We start from the raw sequence: 23,301 nt of genomic DNA on the forward strand, positions 1-23,301 counted from the left end.
TATAGACAGGGTCCTTTACATATTTCTATTAAACAGGTGTATTTCAAACCACTACAGGGATCGCATTAGACAATTTTATTATGTCATAAAAAGGACACCATTCTAAAACATGAAGAGAAAGTTCTCATTAGAAATGTTCTACAAAACAAAAAGAATGGAACAATCCTTTGTGGTATGGCCCGATATCAGATCAGGATATACCATTGTCAAGCTAGCAGTAGGTAAAGGATACTGCCACACATTCATTATAAAGTTGGTCAGCCATCAGCTCCCAGCCCTATCTAGCGTATTATGGTATTCTGTCAGCCTCCTGACTGAGGTAGTGTTTGGTGTCCTTAACCTTGTCTAATATACCACCGTATAATGGAGCCTTCAAAATAACATTGTCAGGAAAATTGGCCACTCAAATACATTTTAACATTATTGTTTACATATATAGACGAAAAAGGGAAGCACATACAGTAGACACATATAACTACTATTCTTCCTGTTCCTAGAATATGTCTGAGGTACACCAGGAAACATGTCTCCAAGGAAATGGACAATTTGTCTTCCGAGCTAGGAAGCATTGTAGTATGTAGACTTAGGCTATAACTAAGTAATTTAGGCAAATTTGTAAATTGTTATTCAGACAGTTTCTGTAAAATAGAAACCATTATAAAACAATATGAATGGCTACAGTTATGTAATACATTTTAAATTACATGTATATCTAATGAATTGGACAAGAAAATTACAGCTAGGCTGACAGTCTTTACTGCAAGTACCAATAAAAACGATGATCTCATGCATATCGTCTAGTTTTCAGTTAACATCTACGAAACAAATTATTCATGTGAGCTCAAGATTAAAATTCTTCTGCGTTTAATAATTCTGTTATAGTTTCTGTTGATCATTCAATAGTGACAAAATTAGAGTTGTTAAAATGTGACTTTTCTAGGATCAATAATGAGATGCTGTCACGGTTGAAATCATTTTGGTTAAGGCAAATTACTTAAATGTTCTTCCCCGTTTATTGATGGATTATAGCAACAAATTATTTAAAACAACAAATTAGTCAAAAGACTCGGATTTGGATCATCATTCTTCGTGAATTTTATTTTAAACAAAATTTCATTCTTTACATTTACACTCACATTTTGTGCAAATTTTAAATGAATAACAAATGCATATCCATGAGTATCTGTTTTCAACAAAATTTCATTTCAATGATCCCTTGAAATAGGATTGTACAACAGACCTGTATAAGTTCTCTGAGTTTGAGAGTATAACAGTTGTACTATTGATTATTAACACATAAAAGGTCATCCAAGGTCAAGGTACAGGTGATGATGGGATTGTTCTAGGAACATCAAATCACCATAAATGTTATCCTTGGTTTACCACGGATGTTCAAGTCTTGTTTGGCCTATCTCTGGCCATGTGACTTTCTTTGATCCCGAAGTTGTCAATATCATTGGTCATGTGACCAGGCTTTGATCAACAAGTGTAGCTTGTTTTTTTACGATTGTCGATATAGATACGAGTGTTGATACTCTAAGTCAATATATGTTTAGTCCAGTTCCAAGGTCACTGATCAGGAAAATAATATAAACACGATCGTAGTAATCAATTCCCCTACAGTTTTTGATTTATCATGCTAACTATGTGACCTTGAGTTGAAGCTCAAAAATTCAGAAGTTGTAATAAAGCTGTGAAAATCACATCAATATAAAGTTTTAATATTAGGTAGGTTTTAGTTGTTTACATTTTGTACCTGGTAGTTGATTGGTTCAACAATTTCTGGGCTGTAAGGGCTAATGCTCAAAGCCTGTCAATCGGTACATGATTTGAATCCTATCAATGACAGTTTGGGTTTTTTTAAATCAGGAAAACATCCTGGGCTGTACTGTTGCAGTAACTGTTACATCCTTTGGCAAGACACTTTTGGAATAAAAAGTTATCAAAAATTATTAAGTCTTTGCCAAGATAGGGACATGTGTACTGAAGGTGCCAAAAATAGCAATAGTTATAAATTGGTCTATGGGCTTCTTTAGCATGTTTAGCTTCTTGACCCATCCTTTATGATTTGTACTTTTGTTCCATGATTTATTAAAGAATTCCTCAGATATATTTTAAAGAAACCAGCACAACAGCTGATATTTTATTTATAGATTTTATCTTGAGATAAATGCTTGTCCATTCAGGTAGATGAACAACACCATTGGGAGTACATTATTTTCACTTCATTATCACACATTTTTACATTAACACTATATATAAATCATCAACTGTGTTGCTCTAGAGAATTATACTTTGTACAAAAACTACTTTCGTTTATGGGCAGGTATTTGACATGTATTTGCTAATGTTATGTACCATAAACATGTACTTACTAGGCTACTGAAAGGCTATAAATCGACCAATTGCATGTCGCCTCATTAATGAAACTGACCAATGATTAGGTCCGTACTACGTGACAAAGAACGTAAATGTTTGTTTGGATAACGTTGGCGGAGGTGTCAACGTGTATTTTTCTCAGTTCTTTGTTCAGTACATCAATATTTCATCAATAAGGTCATTTAGAGTGAATAAAATATTACTGGATCAAAGACATGTTTGTATGGTGTGGATGTCCAGTACATGTCCTGGTTGTAAGGATAATCAGGGTCATTTAGATGTTTGTGTTTTATGTATTGGAAAAATAACGCATCATTAGTAAAAGACGCTAACCATGGGATATAGTTAGAACCAATGCAAGGTATGTTTCTTGGATATTTTTAAATGAAATCTTAATCTTTGATTTGATTGTTTTGTCGTAAAGAATGTTTGTGCCTGAGTTGGGCATAAATCTCGAAACTTATTTAAAGAGGATATATTAGCATTAGTAAATGATTAAATAAAATTTTATCAATACATGTGTCCATTGGAAATTAAAACTCGGGTTGTAAAATTTAAAAACTCATTTGTTGTGCAATCTGATAATGATCTTGTTTAAAATTTCCTTATTAAGGATAAATCATTATTGTACACCATTTCTCCTAAAGTGACTTAACAGGTCATAAACTAGGACAAATTGATTAACCAGAATGCATTTGTTATAAATATATCCACTGTAATTAAGATGTAAAAACAGTTAATTGTTTTGTTGTATTTGTACTGATTATGATGATTCTTAGATCAAATTATTGTCTAAAAAAAATTGTGGAGAATTAGGAGCAGATTCTTCATCAATTATTTCTTGTGTAAATGTTTGAATATTGATAACTGCAACACGGCACGTAGGCAACAGATAATATTGGCAAGCTGAGCACACGGTTGTATGGAGTACAAAAGTTCAGGATTAAACTGTATTGCAGAAATGAAGTTATATTGTAGGACTTGAGATTTACGTAATCAGTGAGACTGATAACACAATGTAGTGTAGACAGGTCGATAGAAGGATCTGTGGACATAACACTTCAGTGTAAAAATAGGAATTGGTTCTAAAAAAGATATCAATATGGTTTCAGGAAAAGTCAATAATTCAAGTGTAACAGTAAACTATAAGGGTTGGAAATAATATTTTCTTATGTAATCATTTATTCAAAGTATCATTTTGAAATACAGGTGGGTCCAGTTGTTAACGTGTCTCGACATGTTACCACAAGCCCTCCACCTCTGAGTCGTGAGTTCGAATCCCATGTGGTGCAGTTGCCAGGTACTGACCTGTGGTCGGTGGTTTTTCTCCGGACACTCCAGCTTTCCTCCACCATCCAACCTGGCACAATCTTAAATGACCCTGGCTGTTGATAGGATGTAAAACAACAACAAACAAACCTATTTCAAACATTTCAAAATCAAATATATCTTATCCAACAAATCTTTGTTTTAGTTTAATTAGATTGAGATTTTGTTAAATACAAGCCGATGATCCCTACTAGATATTCTACAGACGCTATAGTGTTAAACTCTCTCCAGACATATTTGTCTTTCAAGGTATAACCTTGCTGCCATGGTTTTAATTTTCAAAAGACTGTGGTTAGAGTGTGGAAAGAATAAAATACAATTGACAGCAAATGTTTATTCATTTAAGACTGACTGAAGAACTTGCTGTTCTTCAGATGCTTGCCGTGACCTAGCTTCAGTTTGTCCTCCATATTGATTGTCGAGATAAAGCAAATCGGCTGTGAGTAACGAAGGACTTTGACAAGGATTGAAGTTAGAATTAAAGGCCTATCAAGATTTACTGTTTAAAAGTTTACTTCTATTCGCACAAGTAGACAAGATGAATGTGCAGTCTAGTGTTGGAAACTAGAAGGATATCCACATGTTGATTTGATAATCAATAAGATTTGAGAGGTTTACCTAGAGACTGGTACATTGAACATGTAGAACATTTACAGTGATACAACCCTATAGGGGCGAGATAATGATACATTTATTCTGCTGCACAGACAGTCAGGATAATCCTCGGGATCCAATAAACTTTGAATAAAGATTCTTTAATGGTTTATAACAGAGTGGCTTCGTGCCTGGAATATTCACAGTAATGTTTATTTGCAGAATACATGTATAGAGAAATCTTTTTCATGGTGCAGAAAATATTTTTTGAATCATTTTCAGTATATTTCAATATTACATCAAGACAGATGTTATGTCATGAAACATGTTAATATCATCAGAGGTATTCTCAAATTGTGGTTTGTTTCTATGAAATCTTACTTCTATAAATATTTCAGAGAATACATCAGTTGAATTTCAATACAAATTAAGCTCATGCTTGCTAATAAGCCCATCCATACTTATTGAGTTTTCTTGTATCATCCTACAATAAGCTATCCACCTATTTATGAGAGAATATCAATGTAAGTTACTGAAGGTTCTGATGATAAATAAACCAATGTACCATTGATTTTAGCTTTATAAAGTACACCTTATAGTTATCAATGATAATCTACTAGATTTACTGATCAATGACCTTTATATCGTAATCAAGGTCAGTCAGCTGTCACTCTCTGTAGGAAGTGGAAGACAAGATTATATACATGCTGCATTATATAGACCACTTGTGATCAATAATACATGGCCCTGATCTAGACACCGTGCTAGATCTATACCACCAGACTATGTATATACCACAGGGATTATCACGATTCCCCACGGGATTACGTAGGATCTACTGATTAGCGGTACAATGATACCGATTTCCACGATAATTTGTACGAGATTCTCAGTTAGTTTCCATGGCAGTCTTTCATCTGCCGTTCACAGATTTTGACTGGAGTCGTAACACTCTCTAATTACGACTGCTGTATGTATGTCATGTCGTAATGACATCATGCAATAATGTTCTTCGTGATAATTAGTTGTGGACATGAAAATGCATGCGAATGTTAGCAGTGAAGACAATTGAGTTTGGTCGTCGACTGTTATATGTTGGCTAATTTTCCCAGAGTTGTGAAGATTTTGTTCCTCATCTATTATCATTAGGGTCACTGCTTCCCCACCTCCCCGCCTAGTAATATTGATTAGCTAGACTTAGCTGAGATTGGCACAGACATTTGTATGATACAATGGCCAGTGGGATTTCCAGATGTCAGTTGACCACCTCACATCGTAGATAATTTGTAAAAACTTATTTAGTGTTTGTCTGGTGTTGTCATATTGTCAATATATTACATTCTATGACCAAATATAGCAACACATTTCTGAACGCTGCATACTAAATAGATTTGTATTTAAGGTCACAAAAACAACCCCAAACATTGCCATGACAATAAACCATGACATAAATATAGAAATACACATTACTGTACACTTCAAATGATAAAGCATGTTGTTCTTTTCTCATGAAAATAAAAAAAAATAACAGGTACCGGGTACAAACCTGCTTTAGTATATACCTCTATAGAAAGACCATGCACTGCTTAATAAGACCACATTATCAGGGCCCTTAATGGTCAATTTCAACACAATTTGACTTGTATAAAAAGACCACTTGGCTACAATGACCATTTTGTCTTGTTCCCTTGGGTGGTGTTTATAGACAGTTTAATTAGACTGTATAAGAATTAACAAATAATGCCTGGAATATAAAGATGTCAATAAATGATATTTCATTCAAAATAGATTTTGTCTTTTGACAAAAGTTAATTTAAAGTTTTGAGATCATTTAAATTCTGTGATAGTTATATAGATATAATTACTAAATGATTGATGAAAGTAATTAGTGAGAACAAAGTGTAATGGGCTGTAATGAATGAGCCAGCTGATGGAGTAGGAGACAATGGAGTCTGATAGACGCTGGATTGTTTTATCTCCTTAATGGTCTGATGCTTCCTATACCAATCATACTCTCTTTAATAAGTCAAATACTGAAATCATGTTCAATGACGTTTGTTATTGCAGTAAATATTTGATTTCTACATGTATAATTATTTAACATTAATTAATGTACTGGCTCAGTGTCTTTATTTTATATTCTGTTTTATGAAATCAAATTACATCAGCCATTTTACTTTGTTTTGGAATGGCAATGCCTCATGTATGGTCAGTAATGAAGCGTCTTGCTGATATAATTCTAACTTAACATTATCATAATAAAGGTTTTAAATTGGATAGATCATTTTAAAGTTTAGACTGATTATATGTATGATTCTTAAATAATTTAGAATATATTAAATAACTGCATTATCTGTTATGTTTTCACTGCCTTTTTGTGGTTCCTTTGTGACCTATGTATTGTTTTAATGATACTGTACCCTGTAAATGACCGATATCTATGTGGTATGTTCCAGGTTACATTTCCGTCCCCAATACTTGGCAATAAATGGACCCCTGATTTGCTCAGCTTTGATGGTAGTAACTTACTAGGCGGTAATGTAAGTGGGGCTGACTTTGACGACAGTTTTGGCCTCCCATTACGTCAGGCAGACGTTGCAGATTCACCTCTCTTAGACGATAGCAGCTTTGGCCTTGACCGTAGTAGCTTGTTGCTAGACCAGAGCTCGGAGAACCAGAGTGGGAAGGACAGCGCGGTGGTGAGTGAGGTAGAGGGTAAGATGTCCTCAGAGTACAGCGACTCTGATCTGGATATGTTAAAACACCACCGACTCAAGTCCGACTCTCGGGACATCGGCTACAGCAGTGGAACTACAGAGTCACTCGGCCACATCAGTACTGAAAGCGACTGTGAGGACATCAAGAAACTTATTGCAGGAGCAGAGCGTCTCGTTACACCTGAACGAACAGGTGTCGGAAATAAACCACGCAAGCAGGATAACTCTTGTGACGCGAGTAGTGAGGAAAGTGATGGTGGATCGGAGGTGTACTCGACCGCCAGTGATGATGGCGGTACCAATCATGACACCATGTTTGACAGTGTTCTTGGACTGGACTACAACTCTGATGCATCGTTACCACAGAATCTCCCAGCTTTCCATAACACAGTGAAACTTCGCCAACGGAGAAACAGGAAAGATCGACCCTGGAGCGCTATACAGCTTACAGACATTGGTGATGACTTTGATATATCGTCTTTGTCTCGGTCAGAGACTGCCATTGATCGCCTTAGTTACGGGAGTGAGCACCTGTCTGCCAACAATAAGTTAGGTGGCTCTTCTGCTACCTTCCCCCGTGCTGGAGCGAAGCGCAAGTTGTATGAGTCTAGTCAGACAAGTCATGCTGATGGGAGTGTGTTTGACTCCAGCGAGTCAGAAACAGAAAGCTCAGGTGAGTTGATAAGATATGACTAGAAATTTACTAATAGAATTTACCTTTAATTGTAAGGAAAACATATGAAAAGAAAAAAATAGAGAAAATGATAACACAAGCCAGCAAAAATGATGACCTTGTCATAATGATTTATCTAGAATATAAATTCATGGTTGTTATAATCACATGTTTGTATATTTCAGCCTGTTCTGATGACTACGAAACAGCCCACAGTGACATTCTGGTGTCCGATGAGGATGATGGTCTCAACAGTACAGCCTCTGTCTCAGAACCAGCGTGGGATAATTATCACCAGGTACATATCAGTATTGAGGCTATGACCTTCACCAGCTTAAACATCACACACATCTGACCTTGTGCTTTGTCTGAATTTGACCTTCACACTTACTCATGAAGTGTGTAAAATGTATATGACTATATGATGTCAACATATGTCTTTGTCACAAAACAATATCTAGAATTATAGCTTTTCATACTTCACACATGGTTATAGGTCAAAGGTCGAACCTGAGCTGTATGAATTATCCATTGCTTGTTATGTAAGGATTTAGTATTCAAATGATAACAGAAAGGAACCCAGCTTGCTGTAACACTAAGTGGTCAGATTAGTTTAGATTGAGATGACTGACTCTACTCCTCAGTTGCCTATAATTAATACATTTGTTACATGCCTGATTCTGACTGGTTATAGAAACATATCACTGTGGTTACCATGCAGTGTTTCTTTAATTGACTCTGTAACTACAATGGTTACTATGGTAACAGTTGGATTCGCATGATTTGTTCCGTCACAGCTGCGGTAATAAATTACTAATCCACGTGTCTAATTTAATATTTTAACTGTTTCATTCTCCATGTTTATCTTTAAAGAGAATACATGTTTTTAACTAGTGAACAAAGACACGTACAATGAAAGTGTAAAACAAAAATTGATTTTGAAATTTTTGTCGATCAACAAATTTCATAATGTATGTCTGATCCTGGGCCTTGATGGCTTCAGGTGTATAGAATATCATTGTAGGCTACAAGTATAGGGATATTGATCTCTGATTCTCTATTGATACACTTTGTGTTAGGTATCTGGCCTACACAGCTGCTCAATACCTGAAAACTACATTCACTTCTCTGATCAATCGTGCAACTTGATTTTAAAAAAAGAAAAAAATATGACACTGTTCACTAATCTCAAGTTGTTTGAAATGCTTATTAACTTTCTGTTAGGAAGTAAGAGTATTATATAAGTTTGTTCATCAGTCCCAGATAGGACTAGAATTAGAACCAGAGTCTAAATTCACCATGGACTGGGATACAGATCATCAAGCACTATTGTTTGACGGCCAAAATCACTATTATGAAATAGCAAGTGTTATTTCTTAGAATTTTTTATCTAATGATGTATTTCGATGATTTATTTATCTAAGAATGAAATGTATGGAAGCAGGTATTGTTTTTTGCTGGATAATGCATTCATTTCAAGCCTACATTGTTTTCTCTATGAGGCCCGCTATTATGATATCCGATTATCAAAATGGTATTTTTCTCTAACTTTCTCACAAAGATTTCATATATCGATCCCTGTGTCAAAATGGAAATATGAAACAATGGACACAGTTGCATTAGAAATGTTTTAAATTTCTTGATTAATTCTAGAATCAAACTACAGTTGAATAATGCTCACTGTATTTATCTTATTGTGACCTTGTATGGCCTTGACCTTCAGGTATTTTCTTATCTTGTGTTGACCTTTGTTTGACCTTGATTTTCAGGTCTATATGTCCATGGGGGAGGACCAAGAAGAACAGCCCCTCACATGGAATCAACTTGAGGAAGATCTTGAGTTTGATGAAATTTACCCCTCTCCGAAAAAGATGTCTCTGGTCTCGGCCGAAATGGAACGAAGGAAAAAAGAAGGGAAGAGTAGACCTCGTCTGCTGACACAGAGCAGTCGTCATGGATACGACAGTGACTCTGACTTAGAGGATTTACACTACTTTCTGGAGGATTCGGCCAGTCAGCTGAAAATAACGGACCACTGCCTTAAAAAGAGGAGGAAGGATCAATTCAGGACAGGCATTGCTATGAATTCCCACAAATATGTAAGTCATATTTATTGAGAAGAAAGTGGAATCAATGTAGTCAGCTATCCATATCACTGGTGCATTTAATATTGGATTATGTCAATGTGTAATTAGGGGCTTCTTATGATCACAGAATGTTGGACTACAATTATTTTGGATATTTTAAAGAATTAGAAGGATAATAGATTGTAATTCCGTGTGCTAGAAATCTCACGTGAAATTACAACATACTTAACTTGTAAAAGAAAAATATGCACAAGAAAATTGCAACACTGAACATTATGCAATGAATAGATTTGAATTATTGATCAGGTCTAGTTGTTATTAGTTAGAATGAATAGATCAAAAGCCACAAATTCATCCATTTATTTCAAAGATTTATCCATTTATTTCAAATATTTATCCATTTATTTCAAATATTCATCCATTTAATTCAACTGTAAATAAGCTCAATATTTCTTTCTTCTCTAGGCTGAAATCATCGCCACCTGTCAAACCAACATTAACTGTTTACAAAGTGTGTACAACCACCTGCCCGCTGATGCTACAGAGTCACAGTTAGAAAACTTAAAAGGTGAGTAGTATCAGAACTGCTATAAAGCTCCAGTTTGGATTTAAAAAACAACAACATTGTTTTCATTTGTACTTCAAATATAAACCAGAATTTACCTTGATGTGTTTAGATTCCTGTAAGTGAGTTAAACCATAAATTGCCTTACAATGTGAAAATATTGTTTCGCTAACTCTGTCTGCTGCAAACACTTTATGCTTCATTGTGCAAGTGTACAAAATGACAAAACTTTACACCAGAGTGATGTATAAATGTAACTAGAAATGCTTTATGTGTATTTTTCTTTGACAGACATGCTTTACCAGTGGGAGAAGCTACATGCCTTCGCATGTGAACGCCAGCAACAGTCTCAGGCATTGTCAAACATGTGTAAGAGCATGAGTGAGGTGCAGAAAGGGTTACAGAGCTGTGAGGTGGAGGGCACACCGCAGCGATTCTCCTCAATCGCTCAGGTGGAACAGCATCTCAGGCATGCGCAGGTAATCACAACATATACAATTCTGTAAAAGTAAAATATATACCTGGTATATGAAAAAAAGGTTAAGGCAAAAATTATGATGAACAATACCATATATTTAGTTAGGTTAAAATAAATTGTAAAGATTTGGCTTTACCTACCTTGATTCTTGGTGATGTTTATTTTTCAGAAAAATCAAGAGGTGCTTCAAAATGTACAAAAATGTATCCAAGATTTGTACAAAACTGGTCAGAGTTTCCGCCAGGAGCATCCATCAATCAATTTGGATGTGTTTGTTCAGCAGCTGAAGCAGGCTGACTTGGTGTCTAGTCTGAAACTGGAAAGGTAGGTGTCCTATTACATAGAGGGTACATCTCATGGAAGGGGAGATAACTTGTACTCTGGTGTTAGACAAATAATGTTAAAATGTATTTCAATACAGAACAATTTATACAAAATAGAAATTTAGATTTGAAATAAGTTTCGTTAGATATACAGTGTACTGGTTTTTTCTAAGAAAAATAATTTGTTCTATTCCATATTAAAGAAAATATATAAGAAATATTTTATAAAAAATTATTTTGTGCTAATATTACATAAAGTCATTTTTGTGTATTAATGAGTTACCTCCCTTCGTTCCCAGAGTAAACCAGGACCTCCCGAACATACAACAGGCCCACAATCTGTGGAGCGAGTATGTCTTGTTACGTGGCCAACTTAACGGTGTATTGGCTGAGGGATTTACAGAGGAAAATCTCGACCTTCAGGTTCGTTACGTCTATTGTTAATGGAAAAAAAATTGGAAATAATATTTCATCCTTTGTTAAAGGTTTTCATTTTGTGATTTTACAGATTAGTGATAAAATGGATATGTTCTATTTAGCTGTCGACTAATTTCTACTAGTAATTGAATTTTAATGCATATTCTTCAATTTTTAAATCTTTATGCAATGCTATTTTTGAATGCCTGATGTAAATGTAATATTATTGAACAAAGATGTTTGATGTCAACTGTAATCAAACTCATTTTGGCACAATCAGACTTAATCGCAAAGTTGGCTCGAAATAGGTTAGTGCAATGATGAATTTCATGTATTTGTACTATTAGCGCAACATCTGGTGCAAATAAAACACTTATATATGTATGCATTTACAGAACATCTTAGGATTTTTCTAGGCAGTTGAAATGTATTAATATTTTTAACACAGGATCCCAATGGCCCTCTGTACAAAGTGGACCAGATGATATCTAGACTGCAGTGCCTTCGTGGCCAGTTATCTCCCTTTGTGGACGAGGTGACCAAGGTCGATATGACTATGTCCATGGCGGACATACATGAGCAGCTGGTGAAGGCTCAGAAACACTGTCGACAGCTAGAACAGCTGGCAGTGTTCACATCCTCACAGGAATCTATGGAGCAGTAAGTTATCTGTGCAAACAAACACAACTTTGGGGGGGGGGAATGAAAAAATAGAAATTCTAAAATTTGAAGAGCAAAATATATGATACTTGTCACAATAATAGTACTACATGCTAATGTTGTTGTGTTACATAATGTGTGACATTCTTGTTTCTTGCTTTATATCTTTAAAAGAAGAAATCATTTATTTAAACTGTACAATTATGGTTACTGCTTAAAAGTGTTACAGTGAAAACAAATTGAAAACAAGATCCGAAATAGCTAGCTGAGCTATAGCCCTACACAATAAATAGTGTGATAATGTTGAAGATATTTTTTTTGCAGGTAAATACTAACCTGTTTCATTTTTATTCACAGAACTGATAATAAAGCAACACTGATTACAAATCCAGCACCCCTTCCTTCATTATCATCATCGTCATTATCATCTTCTTCGTCTGCCTCCTGGCTGAAGTCACGTTATGTGCGAGCAGCTGCTGTGTTCATGATGATGGGTGTGGCCTACATGGTCGACCCCGATCTTGTCAAACGTATTGGAGACTTAAGTGTCAATGTCACTCCGGAGCTTCGATATGTCAATGGCCCGCCACCTGTATAATGTTGTAGTATAGTTTATGTATGTTGAGGCATGAAATATCACCATGGCTGGCTGTTAGGTTCTGAGTGAGAATGTTGATCTAAGGACACAAAAAAAAGAGAGAAAAATTATCATTAATTTATATGTTAGGTAGCTCCCATAAACATATGTAAATGTTCATAGATCAGTTTAATTTAAGGAATTCTCTATGTATATATGGGACATTCAGGTAATTTTAAGGGATTAAGCTAGGCTGGTCGGATGGGTAATAAGATTGTTTGATAAATCATGCACGTTTTGTTATGCAGATGTGTGTTTAACTTCTGAATACATTTCACTAGGTTCCCATACATATCTAATGTAAATTATTCATGTATAATATTTATCTGAGGAACAGCATTGTATATATAAGTAATCCTTGGTATATATATTGAGTAATAATTTATTGGAATAATTGATGATGATATGAAAGTTATATATTAGGCTGTAAAATAGTTTTGACTCGCTAGCTTGATAAAGATAAGACCAATTGAGTCGTCTTACAATAGTGTATAATTTGTACAGGGTTGTAAGTGTAACATTGTCGTCGGCCATGGTGGTCTTTTCTGTGCCTTGACATTGTAAAGTATCTCATTGGCTACGGTCTGCAGTCAGGTGATCCCTCCCAGCAGCCGTGTCAACTTTCTAAAGGCAGCTATATATATATAATGATATTTCATCACATGGACACGGTGAAGTGACAAGCAAGTGTGATGGACCAGGAGGTTCTGTATAAGGCACAAAAAACACTTCTTATCATAAACACTGTGTCGCCTATATGGAATTAATGTCATGTGACCTGATGGACTTTTCTAAAGGTCAAACATGGATGATGTGACCTGTTTTCAAAGTGCTTTTATTACCAAGAATGACATCATTGGATTATTTTCATCCTTTCATCTCCATGTGTCACTCAAGTGACTAAGGACTGGTTCTTCAAGGAATTACCTGTAAAGTAATTACTACAGCACCTGGAATTGTGTTATCATTACACAGAATATATATAGCAATGATAACAGGTATGGGAAATACTATCGATACCTGATCAGGTGTGAGGAAAGGTGTGATATTTATGAAATCGGAATTAGAGAAGTGATTCCAGGAATGGAAATATTAATCTGAGGAAAGATGGTATATCACTTTGATAACAAGCCTTATAATAGCATATATAAATATGTTGTGGCAGTATCCTTATGATAAACTGATAATTCATACTAGTATATATGGACAGTTGTTATCAGGGGGTACACTTTGTTATGTGATACCAGGAATAGTACACTTTGTTATGGAGTTATCATACTGATAACAGGTTGGGAAATTGTTGTATATTGTTATGGTATACTAATAATACCACGACTGATGTTGGTGTAGAGTTATAATACTGATGACAGGTTATGGAGTTATTATATCGATAACAGGTAGAGGAATATATTATTACATTGTTATGTGATACTGTGGTATATCTATTGTAGATACTATAAATAGGAGTTACACAGATGTTACGTAAATGTGTCGATGTACGTGTCGAGTCGAGAGGACTCCATGTATAGTCAACACTCTATTGTATACTGCACTTTACCTGGAATGAAATGCCGTCATAATATGGCTGTTTCTTCTACAAGATGTAGTGCAATACCGATAAGTATCGAGAGCTGAAATTCATGAGTACGATCCAAGAGGGATAACTCTTACATGCCAGGAAATGAGGCTACGAGTACTGGGCTCACCCGAGTAACCCTGAGTACTTGGTGACGAGTATCTGGCTAATTGGCAGACCTATGGACGAGTACCTGGCTAACACAAATACTAAAATTAGAAGAGTACCTGGCATATTGCCATACCTATCGTAGTAAAAGCGCTCTCAGAGTATCTACCAGCTTGTTCAGAATATAGCCAGGCCTATAGAGTACATATTGATGAGTACCATACCCATCTTACCTGAGTACCAATAAATGAGTATATGGTTAAGTGAGAAAATACCTGGCCTAGCGGAGTATCTATTGAAAAGATCAAAGCCGTTTTAGAGCTTAAGGTCATGTACTTTCAAAGGGTTTCTGGCCTAGTAAGGTATCTATGGGAGTACAACTTGCATACCAAAGTACCAAAATAATACTACGATATGGTAATCAAATAGGTAGAAAATGCAGGATTATGTCCAAATGGTTAATACCAATGATGGTGGACGAACATAAAGAGATATATCAATTATTAAGGCAATGATCTGTGGGACACAGAAATCTTATAAATTGTATATATTATATTGCATGTGTGTATCCACCTCGTTAATATATGAGTGATTACTGATGTAGGTCAAGGGCAACAAAGGTCAAGGTCATGATTTATTGTACATAAAACCAGGATTATATACCATATGCACAATATGTGGTTGACGGTGCCTGCCTTGGGTTCACTCACTGACCATTGTATGTATCTATATGTGTAACCAAGCTGTTGTCCAGGGCTTGCTTGTCCAGCTCATACTATGTTAATGTACAGCTATCAAAGTTGCATTGAAATGAAGCGATTGTAATAGTAAAGTGGAACTACTAAATAAATGTGAATGGAAACTGATATCAATTGAAGTCAAAACTTTTTAAAAATCTCATTTGACATTTGAAAAAAAAAGATATTTTGGAAATAAATGAGTTTGTATAAGTGTAAAGTCAAGAAAATTCTGATATTTTCTAGTAAATACTCCCTGACTTTCAAAGTTGGTTTAGAGAATATTTGTATAGCTTAATATTGGAGAGCTAGGACAAGCAACCCCTATATGGTCAGTGAGGCTTTAGTTAGACGGGTACTGTATAAGTATCTACAAGGTCTCACCCTATCGATTACTGTTTATATTAAATATATGGTTGATGAGTAAATAAAATCATCATAGGTAAAAATATACAAGTAAAAAGTATTACAATAAGATTCAAAAACTAATTTGTTTTAATGATTTTGAAATTATGAATTAAGAAAAAATAATTTTGAATGATCATCCTTTGATGAATTCTATAACTAACTTATTTTTGTGTACAATTAAATATTAGAGAAAAATGAATGGTAGCCAAAATGATTCAATTACAATTCAAATAAACTTTTTTAACTGTAAATTGCATTGAAAAAGTCGTTAGGAATGAAAACAGGGAATGAAACGCAAAATTAAGTTGGTTTACAGTAAAAGGGGTTTACAAATCAAAAGAAGCAAAAATATTAATGGGGTGATTCCTTTTACGATGCTATACTCGTGTGTATATTGCTGTGAAATATATAGTCTTTGCCATTTTAGGGGGGAAAGTTACATAAATCCATAGTCATTTCTCGTTTGGTTCATTCTCCAAAACAAATTCAGTTCATATCTCAGGAATTTCAAAATACCAAATGAACTCAAAGTCTTCAAGATGCTGCTAAATGTTCGACAATTGGAAGCAGGGAACAAATTTCAACACACGGAAAAAGTATTCATATTGATCATAGTAGTATATTTTCTCAAGAAATTTCCATCATTTCATTTCAATGATCATGTTTCTATCTGAATATTCTAAGTTTGGTGAGTTGCGCATCATATCAATCAAAATAACTGACATGATGTTATACCGTCCCAGAATGATGAAAATTACCACCAAATGTCTATATTTAGTAAGGCAGCTTTTAGTAAGTGATTTTATAAGTTACAAGATACATAATGTACCAATATTTGGGTACTGAGTATTAAATTACCCGTAACTTTTGTTTGTCTGAGTTTCCAATCTTTGAACCACACATTCCTTACGTTGAAATCCTTTAAGACTATTAGTTTAAATTATTGGACAGAAACTGTGTAGTTTTGTGATCACAGATACAGGTATTTTGTGCACCTCGTGATTTTTTGTGCAATTTCTACTTTCATTTTGCATTTATAATATATAGCAATATTAAATGTATACTGATGCAGCTGAAAGTTTTATCAGAAAACTTGACATGCATCATAAATATTTTCTAAAAAATTCCTTTTTTTAAATCTGTGCCTGTTGGAATTATTTGGGATGCAGAAGATATGATATTTTAACGTTTTCAATTTAGATCTTACTTCTAATTAATGCTCAGTGCTATGAAATTATTTGGAATTTTTAATGTAGAATATTGATTATTTTTATCATAAGTACTGTTCTGGTCAACTAGTACAAGTACATGGAGTTCCAATGATCATTGATATTACACTGTGATAGTTCTTAAAACAGGGACTTGACCCAACTTCTCAAACAGTAGTGCATATTATATGGAATTTTTGATGGGAATTTGTATCAAGTGCCTGTGATTCTGCAAGAAACAATAAAATCTCTCTAGATTATAGCACAGGGACATGATACAAATTTTAAACTGATGTCACTATATTGTAATATATGTCCGGAATTTGTGTCAAATCCCTGTGATTTACATTATTTACTATTGACTTGAGTATTGAATTATTCCTATACTTAAATTTTAATTTATCTTTGATTTTTAAAAGGGCCATATGCATGATGATATAATGTGTTGTGAATTTTGTTTTATTTAATTATTTACGCAAATTATTATTTTTATTTCCAAAGTTTTATTTGATCAAGTTTATATGTTGTTTCCCTTATTAGGATATGCTGGGTATTACTTTGAGGTTGTTGAGGCCACCGTGTACCTGCCCTGGTAAAAATCATGATATGATCACAGTAAATTAACTCATTCACCCCTGAAATTTCATAATAAGACTGATCTAGGCTTTGATTAAGAAGAACCTAACTGTGTCTCCAGGGGTGAATGATCTGTTATATCTTAAAAGATCATTTGCTGATCAGAAATTGTCGGTGAGCTAATAACTTGAACATGATGACTATGATTTCAAATGTGTCTGCTCATTTTAAGATATCGAATTAACTGAATATTACAATATACAATTAACTTGCCCGGTACTTAAAATTACCTTATAGTAATTCATTTGAGTCCATGATTTGTGACCGTTTCTCCTTTTCATTGTTGCAGTCTACTTCCATCGAAAACATATATTAGCCAAAAGTGCCATGTGTTCTTAAGGAATGGTATCAGTTTGCTCCATAACAATGCATTTTACAAAGGATTTGTCTTTTACATGTTATTGAATGTTAAAATTTATGAAACTGAATATTTTTTGTCTTGAATTTAATGGTTGTTTAAGAATATTTTTGTCTTGAATTTAATGGTTGTTTAAGAACTGTTTTGATTCTGACAAATTGAACACACCACCCTGGAATTGTTTCAGCTATTTTGAAGCATGATCACTATCTGTGTACCGATATATAATAGTTTCAGTAATGAAGAACTGGGAATATTCTGATCCAGGTGAAAACTTACACCGTTGCGCATTTTAACATCGGTGCAATTTTACGTTGGCCAATAAAAAAATTAAGCACCAAGAGTTCAGACTTGATTGGATGTTCAAGCAAAACAGATTACTCGGTAACCAAATCCAAGGCACTAAATATGCAGTTTCACAATATTTTACCCATTTTTAATATCCATGATTTCTCATGCTACTGGATTGAAGATTTTTGGAGGTAAGTCTTTTGTTTATGTATATATATCCCGGATGGGAAACCATGAACCATTTACCTATGTATTAAAAGTGCTACATTATTTCTACATGTATGACTATATTTTTATCTATATGGGTTCATTCATTGACCAATAAGATATATTTATACTTTGTTTTAAATCCCACAATGAAAATAGATCAAGAAATACGTTCCGACCAATAAATCATCACAAAAGGTATTTAAAATTCTATTGTTTAAAAAAGGATTTGTTCCCAAGTTGTCAATTGTCTCAATATATATAAAATAAATTGCATTGTTGTGATTATTAAACTTATTTCTTGGTCATTCAGTTACAGAAATGTATTGGGGTTGAATAGGAAATACAATTTGTGACAATTAAAATGTTTTTAGAAAGGGAACTTCTATATAAAACCTATACCCTAGTACATTTATCAATGTATATATTATTACGTGGGTAAAATAACAACCAAAAAAAAGAAATAAATAGTTAGTTATATATATATTTGAATATTATTATTATTGTGGAAATTGGTAAGAAAATCAGCTTTCACTATTTTAACATTCACTAAGATCGGTAAGGATAAACAAGAATTGGAGTTAAGATCTAAAATTTGATAAAAAAAGGTTTGTACATTATTTATATGATGCTGTGTAATGAGTGTTTAATAATGTTCTTTAAAAGTAAACTAATAATTAAATTATTTAAATTGAAAGAAAATTGGTCAGAAAATAAACAAGATGCTCTTCACATGTCTTTATTTGCGTTTTCTTTTATGTTTTGTGTTTGTTTCTATGTCGACTACACATTCACAACCAGAATAAATTAGACAATACCACCGAAATTTGAGAGCAACTATAGTTTTGGGTACAAAGTCCTGCAATCAAGAACAAGTTACTCTTACATGTAGTAATATTTGATATGCTATACCTGATATTATTCCAACTCGGAATAAATACGGTTTAAATATGCAACTTCAGTGATGGTATACCTACATGCAATCAAAATATTATCTACATATGGATATAAAACAAGAAGAAACAAGAATTATGTAATTTAGTATCAAAAATGAAGATTTAGTATTAATTTACATTTCTATATGCAAAAAAAAACCTAATAAAACAATACTACGATATAATAAGAAACGACGTTGAAGTGTACACTAATTCACCGAGTAATTCTAGATCTTAATAAAACACGAGAAAAATACACGAAAGCTCTAGTTAAATTCAACAAACAATACGAGAAAAGTACACGAAAGCTCTAGTTACATTCAACAAACACGAGAAAAGTACACGAAAGCTCTAGTTAAACTAAACAAACAATAACAGTATCGATTAAATTGATACAGCATGTAATTTTTGCGGGTTCGTTATGGTCGCAAAGATAAGATATTGTTTGTTTTTTATTTATATACCTGTATAGCCAAATCGCAAAATGTTAAAACAGCTTAAAATTAGTTTTTTTTATCCAAATCGTGAATTTTTTTCATCCGTGAAAATAACCAGCGGTATGCAGTATTAAGCACTATATGCAAAACAAGTACGAGTTGTGCGGAGCTGCTCCAATGCTACATACATTTTGTACTTTGAAACTTGGAACACAAAATCCAGTTTCATTGACCCTAATGTCGATACTCTTCAGAGTGTGGACGAAGGAATGGTAATCACCAAAATGTTGACCATCTCGTGTTTTAATTGTATATCTGTAAAAGAAATATGATTCAATAGTATTTAAACGTCTGAAACAATAATAAGAGCATATACGTGTAGTACCAGACAATTCAACAAATCAAAACTCTTGTTTTTATTCCGGTAGTCATTTTGAAAACATGACGTTGGATTTGACCTTTCTGATTTTATGTACGTTGATACTACCGTCAATACGAAGAAGGTGGCTTACATTGCAATACTAATAAACAATATACCTGTCGTTTATTTGTGTTATATTTTTGTAATTCGAGTATTCTTTATGTTCTTTTTATAACAATAACTTAATAATTTTGTCAACTTACATCGTTTGCCATATTATCTAAATATGTAAAAAAAATCCAAGCACAAACCGAAAGTTAAATTTATATATAGATATCACCGTCTATCATCGGTACACCGGAAATAGCTACACTCGAAGCGACAACACAAAACACCGATAATTAAATTAATGTTTTTAGCTATATAAAATTAATATTGCTTGTCATTTCCTGGTTTAGGTGTTTCACAAACTATTCTAGATTCGTTAAAGGTATACACTTTATAAATTAAAGGAGTCACTATAAAATTATTTGACAATATGTATGGTGTACATGGCGTGTACTTTCGGCGAGATGTTGAAATCTGAAAATATTTTCATTTTATTGCAAATATTCGGCCTGGGTGATCTTTATTGCATATTAGCAATATGTATAATTGCTATAATATTGTAATTAGACCGATATAACAACATGATTTGTACTATAAATGCCGTTTTCAATACGTAATTTAGTCGTCTTGTGTACGGAGTATAGCCATTTCAAAATAACATGTGTACGGAGTATAGCAGGGAAGGTGTACGGAGTATAGCAAGTTTAAAACATTTTAAAACGTGTTCGTTTTTGAGAATTTGCTATCTTTAAAAAATAATCATAGTTGGATTTACAATCACAAATAAAGCATTTATTTGTTGATTTAATTAAGGTTCTTTGTAATTTACCAGAATTACAAAATATAGCAATATCATTACATAACATAACTTTTCGGTCCATTGAGCCTCTTGAAATTCTCAAAATCCAGCATTTTGCTCATTTACATGATTTTTCATACCTATCACAACAATTACAAAATATAAACTATTAATTACATGATAATGGTACTAGTGATAGTCTTTCGAAACAATATAAGACATTTACAAAGTTTTTAACTTTTAATTATCCCCGCTTTCACCGAAACAGGGGATATTGCATGCAATATTAATTTATCAGTCCATTTGTCTGTTACATTTTCTTAAATCCGCTCTCCAAGATTACCTGTTTTGCTCCTACGGTTTATTCAACATTTATCTGAATTATAATTAGGCCCAACAGTGTCATGTATTCCAATAACCACATGGGAAATTTTAAGTTCCCTTCCGTATAAGAATACATACAAAATATAAATATAAATACACGAACATAGCGCAGTCTCCCAAAACACGCACCTCGCACTTCACACACACGATATACGCACTGCATACACGGGAGGCCATCCTTACATGACCATGGCTGTTAAAAGGACGTTAAAATAATCAAACAAACAAACATACAAAAAATAGCAATAAAAATGTATAACTTTCATAGTCGTTTATAGCAATATAACCAAATCGCTCCTGTCATGGCACCCCTCAGGCACACGGGGATTAGTCCACCCGTTGTAAAGTACAGCATCACATGACTGGTTCCTTCACACCTCTTTTAATAAGAAAATTACATTTACACTGTACTATCATTATCAGAAAATATATCCAATGTAACACATATATGTACTGGGGAATCACAAAATCGCGTAAGTAAATACGTTATACCAAATTCATTCATTTCACTGCTGCATACCATAGTTCAAAAACTATTGGAATTTAATTTTAAAAAGTATGTTTTATATTTAAATGATAACCGAGAACTCAAACTCTGTTTTAAACTCATTTTCTATTACGGATGCCGTATTAACAGTTTTGACTACTATTCTATAGTTCCTGCTGATTTTGTCGTTTTACCGGACACATCAACTTCGCTAGCCAAGGGTATTTATCCGATTCTCATTTGTAGGAAGAGAATCAGAGTAAATACCCTTGGCTAGCGGACACATGTGTAAACAGGATCGTCAATATGAAGAAAAGAAACCGAAATAATCAATTGAATGAGGTAAATATACATTAAATCATTGATACTGTTATGCTATACTCCGTACACCACAATAAGAATTTTAGCTATACTCCGTACACCTCGCGAGCTATACTCCGTACACTGATGTCTCCTTATAAAACGAATATCTACAAATCATGGAAGAAACCCAGGTTACCAACATTTTGTATTAATGAACATATATGTATATTCTTTTATGTAAGAAAAGTGATTTGGTTTAAAACCATATAATAATTTCAAAATAAACGAAAATATGTGAGTAACCTAAATTTTTAACAGGTACACACCATATATCTTCACAGATTATTCGATAAAGACGCATTAAAATTCCACAAGTTTTACATTTAATTTAATTAGAATGTTTTCTGAAACGACGAGACCATGATACAGTCTGCATACTTGTGCTGTATAATTAAAAACAATGACTGAATCATCCCCTGTCATGCTGTATTTTTGAGCTGTCGCTTCGAGTGTAGCTATTTCCGGTGTACCGATGATAGATATATGATATATGGATAACGAAATCTTGGAAAAGTGATGGGAGAATACACCTAGACACTCCGACAGAGAAAGCGCTTTCTGGGTCATACCAATCTACATATGTAGAACAAATCGAGATCACGTGGTTATATAAAAAGAGTATCATATTTAATATAAGCACAACGAACAATAACGTCTATCACCCATCCTAATACTGACATTAAACACTTTAATAATAATTAGTTAATTGTGATATCATATTACTCATGTCTTATAAAATATATCAAATGTTAACTGGCGATTGTAATGTTTAAAATCGTAATGTAAAAAATGTACTTTCGTTTTTTTAATGCGTTTCTGAGTATCTAGTTATAGCGCCGCATTCCATTCCTTGATAATGTTTTGCTTTATTTTTGGCAGTGTGTTGGGAAAGGAGATCCCTTTTCCTAAATTTCAGATTTTTCAACAAATCACAAGATTAGCTGTTTATGTTTTAAACATTTATCAACATACAAATGTTTATGAAAACTATAGTGATTGTGATGTTGATGATGTGTTCTCCATTTTCCCACTTTTTAGA

At 33.7% G+C, this 23,301-nt stretch overlaps 1 protein-coding gene across 3 annotated transcripts in view; it reads left to right on the top strand.

Moving 5' to 3' along the window:
* LOC138318138 (uncharacterized) overlaps positions 1-19,122 on the top strand; it is a 93,762-nt gene extending 74,640 nt beyond the window's left edge. For all 3 annotated transcript variants that reach the window (XM_069260264.1, XM_069260263.1, XM_069260265.1), the window contains 9 exons: positions 6,759-7,692; positions 7,878-7,990; positions 9,462-9,791; positions 10,245-10,347; positions 10,636-10,823; positions 10,992-11,146; positions 11,445-11,568; positions 12,011-12,222; positions 12,580-19,122. In XM_069260264.1, the coding sequence (XP_069116365.1) occupies positions 6,759-7,692; positions 7,878-7,990; positions 9,462-9,791; positions 10,245-10,347; positions 10,636-10,823; positions 10,992-11,146; positions 11,445-11,568; positions 12,011-12,222; positions 12,580-12,820 (2,400 nt within the window). In that variant the 3' untranslated portion in view covers positions 12,821-19,122. The remainder of the gene's footprint in view (positions 1-6,758; positions 7,693-7,877; positions 7,991-9,461; positions 9,792-10,244; positions 10,348-10,635; positions 10,824-10,991; positions 11,147-11,444; positions 11,569-12,010; positions 12,223-12,579) is intronic.
* The last annotated feature ends 4,179 nt before the right edge of the window (positions 19,123-23,301 follow it).

Source organism: Argopecten irradians, chromosome 3 (genome assembly GCF_041381155.1).
Source record: "Argopecten irradians isolate NY chromosome 3, Ai_NY, whole genome shotgun sequence".
In the NCBI taxonomy this organism is placed as follows: domain Eukaryota; kingdom Metazoa; phylum Mollusca; class Bivalvia; order Pectinida; family Pectinidae; genus Argopecten; species Argopecten irradians.